Source organism: Micromesistius poutassou, assembly GCF_964030765.1.
Source record: "Micromesistius poutassou genome assembly, contig: SCAFFOLD_134, whole genome shotgun sequence".
Taxonomy (NCBI): Eukaryota; Metazoa; Chordata; class Actinopteri; order Gadiformes; family Gadidae; genus Micromesistius; species Micromesistius poutassou.
The window spans coordinates 157,478-160,774 of NW_028178960.1; the positions used below are offsets into that span (position 1 = coordinate 157,478).

The following is a 3,297-nucleotide window of genomic DNA, read 5'->3' on the forward strand; positions in this document are numbered from 1 at the left end:
CCACTGGGGGTAATGACAGAGTGATGGAGCCACTGGGGGTAATGACAGAGTGATGGAGCCACTGGGGGTAATGACAGAGCGATGGAGCCACTGGGGCGGCAGAAGCTCAGGAGGTACAGCGGGTGGTCTGGTCACCTGAAGGTCAATGTCAGATTTATTTATATAGCGCATTTACAGACGGCTTAGCCGCACCAAAGTGCTTCACAATAAAGTGCAATTAGTAAATACAGGAAGGCACAAAAACAAAAAGGACTACAGTTAAAATAAATTAAGAAATGCAGAAAAAGAGAACATTTAAAACTAATCACTGGCACATAAAGGGAGACACTAGCCAAAGGCAAGTGATTAGAGGTGGGTCTTTAAAAGGGACTTAAAAACGTTCAGAGACTGAGCTGAACGGACGTGGAGGGGGAGGCAGTTCCAGAGTCTAGGGGCTGCCACTGAAAGGCTCTGTCCCCCCTAGTTTTCAGTCTCGACCGAGGTTCTTCCAGCCGCAGTTGGTCTGCTGACCGCAGTGCTCTAGATGGGATGTGGTGGTGGAGAAGATCAGACAGGTAGGTGGGGGCCAGACCATGGAGAGATTTGTATACAGTCAGGAGGAGTTTGTAGGTGATATGTTCGCGTTTTTTAGTGCAGGTGAGGAGTTGGGCAGCTGAGTTCTGAACCAACTGCAGGCGGCGGAGGTGGGATTGATCGATGCCAGTGTAGAGAGCATTGCAGTAGTCCAGTTGGGATGTGATGAAGGCATGGATGACTCTCTCAAGAACGCTCTGGGGCAGGTAGGCTTTGGTCTTAGCTAGGGTTCTCAGGTGGAAAAAGCTCTTCCTAACTACTGCACTGACCTGCTGTTCGAACTTCAATTTGCTGTCAAAGATCACGCCCAGATTTCTGACAGAGGGCCTGATGTTAGAGGCAAGGGGGGCATTGGTGGAGAAGGCCAGAGAGGTTTTGCCAAAGACAATTAGCTCAGTCTTGCTCTCATTAAGGTTGAGGAAGATTGCACCCATCCATGCCTTGATGTCAGCCAGACAGTCACACAGTAAACGGAGTGCAACCTGCCCATCGGCCTTAAGGGGGAGACACAGCTGGACGTCATCCGCAAAGCAGTGGAAGGAGATGTTGTTTTGCCAGGATATCCCCTAGGGGTAAGATGTTTAGTAAAAAGAGGATGGGACCCAGAGTAGAGCCTTGAGGGACCCCGCAGGTGAGGGGGGCAGGAGAGGAGATGGAGTCTCCAAGCTGGACAGAGAAGCTCCTGTCGGCCAGGTAGGACCGGAAGAACTCCAGGGTCTTTGATGCCCACATGATGCTCGAAGGTCGCTGGTTCGATCCCCGGCTCCTCCTAGCGGAGTGTGGAGGTGTCCCTGAGCGAGACGCCCTCACCCTGACTGCTGCTGACCCGCTGTGTGTGTGCCCCCCCCCCCCCTGTGCCCCCCCCCCCTGTGGCCCCTCCCCCCCTGGCTCCGCCCCCAGGCGTGGTGCGGGCCTCCAGTATCTTCCCGATCCTGAGCGCCACCCTGCTGCTGCTGGGCGGAGTCTGCGTGGCGTCCAGCGGGTTCTACCGCAGCAGGAGGAACGTCATCCTGGGAGGAGGCATCCTGTTCGTCGCCGCCGGTAACAGAGTACTGCAACTACTGATACAGCACTAATACTAGTACTACTTATACTACTAATAGAGTGATACAGTACACACTAACGCTAATGCTATCTCCTTGTCATACTACAAGTTCTCTCTCCTCTGCACACTAGACCAGGTCTAAACGCCCCCCCCAGGTCTCAGTAACAGGGTGGTCCCCCCCCCCCCAGGTCTCAGTAACAGGGTGGTCTCCCCCCCCCCCCCCGTGGTCTCCCCCCCCCCCCCCCCCCGTGGTCTCCCCCCCCCCCCCCCCCAGGTCTCAGTAACATCATCGGGGTCATCGTCTACATCTCGGCGGCGCTGAGCGACATCTCGCCCAAGAAGGACGAGGACAAGAAGTGGCACTACTCCTACGGCTGGTCCTTCTACTTCGGGGGGCTGTCCTTCATCCTGGCCGAGATGGTGGGCGTCCTGGCCGTCAACATCTACATCGAGAAGAACAAGGAGCTGCGCTGCCGCTCGCGCGCCGACCTCTTCAAGAGCTCCGCCCACGCCATGCTCCGCCTGCCCAGCTACCGCTTCCGGCGCTCCCGCTCCTCGTCGCGCTCCACCGACCCCCCCCGCTCGCCCGAGGGCTCCCCCGGCGCCGCCTCCAAGACCTTCGCCCCGCCGCCCTCCGCCCCGCCCTTCTCCGTGGCCACGCTGCCCAACCCCCACCACGGCGGCGGGGGGGGCGGCGGCGGCGGCGGGGGCGGCGGCGGCGGGGGGGACATCTCCATGTACACGCTGGGCCGGGACTCCAAGCTGGGCAGCCTGGGGGGCGGGGCCCCCCCCCCGCTGTACGGCACCGTGGACCGGGCCGCTCTCTACCAGCTGCACAACTACTTCCCCAAGGAGGGGGGCGGCGGCGGCGTGCTGGGGGGGGGGGGCGGCGGCGGCACGCTGCCCTCGCTCTCCAAGTCCAACCTGGCGGCGGCGGCGGCGGCGGCGGCGGCGGCCCAGGGCTCCGCCCCCCTCAGCACGCCGGGCTCCGGGACCCCCCCCCAGCAGGCCCCCATGTCCACCGCCACCATGGAGAGGGAACGCGGCGCCATGGGAACCCTGGACCGGCTGGGCGCCAAGCGGGACCGCGACAGCAACTCAGACACGCTGAACCGCAAGACCACGCCCGTCTAGAGGGGGGGGGGCGGGGTGGGGAGGGGGGAGGATGTGGATGGAGTTTGGGTTCGGACGTGGATGTGTAGTTGGGGGAGTTGACGTGGATGTGTAGTTGAGGGAGTTGACGTGGATGTGTAGTTGAGGGAGTTGACGTGGATGTGTAGTTGAGGGAGTTGACGTGGATGTGTAGTTGAGGGAGTTGGACGTGGATGTGTAGTTGAGGGAGTTGACGTGGATGTGTAGTTGAGGGAGTTGGCGTGGATGTGTAGTTGAGGGAGTTGACGTGGATGTGTAGTTGAGGGAGTTGACGTGGATGTGTAGTTGAGGGAGTTGACGTGGATGTGTAGTTGAGGGAGTTTGACGTGGATGTGTAGTTGAGGGAGTTGGACGTGGATGTGTAGTTGAGGGAGTTTGAGGGAGGTGGGACCAGGGAATAGTTTAACGGGGTCTTGTCACTCGCACACAGTATTGGGTTCAGTGCCTTGCTCAGGGGCCCATCCTTATAGAATGTTTTTCTGGGACCCCCAGTACTCAGACCACATACCGGACCCCCCCAGACCCCC

The 3,297-nt window shown here is 59.7% G+C and overlaps 1 protein-coding gene across 2 annotated transcripts in view; it reads left to right on the forward strand.

The window, feature by feature from the left end:
* The window catches only part of LOC311373240 (voltage-dependent calcium channel gamma-4 subunit-like), a gene marked incomplete at its 3' end in the record, with an annotated part of 8,862 nt that extends 6,110 nt beyond the window's left edge, over positions 1 to 2,752 (forward strand). For both annotated transcript variants that reach the window (XM_084490045.1, XM_084490044.1), the window contains 2 exons: positions 1,474 to 1,614; positions 1,893 to 2,752. In XM_084490045.1, coding sequence (XP_084346171.1) covers positions 1,474 to 1,614; positions 1,893 to 2,752 — 1,001 coding nt within the window. The remainder of the gene's footprint in view (positions 1 to 1,473; positions 1,615 to 1,892) is intronic.
* Positions 2,753 to 3,297: the final 545 nt, after the last annotated feature.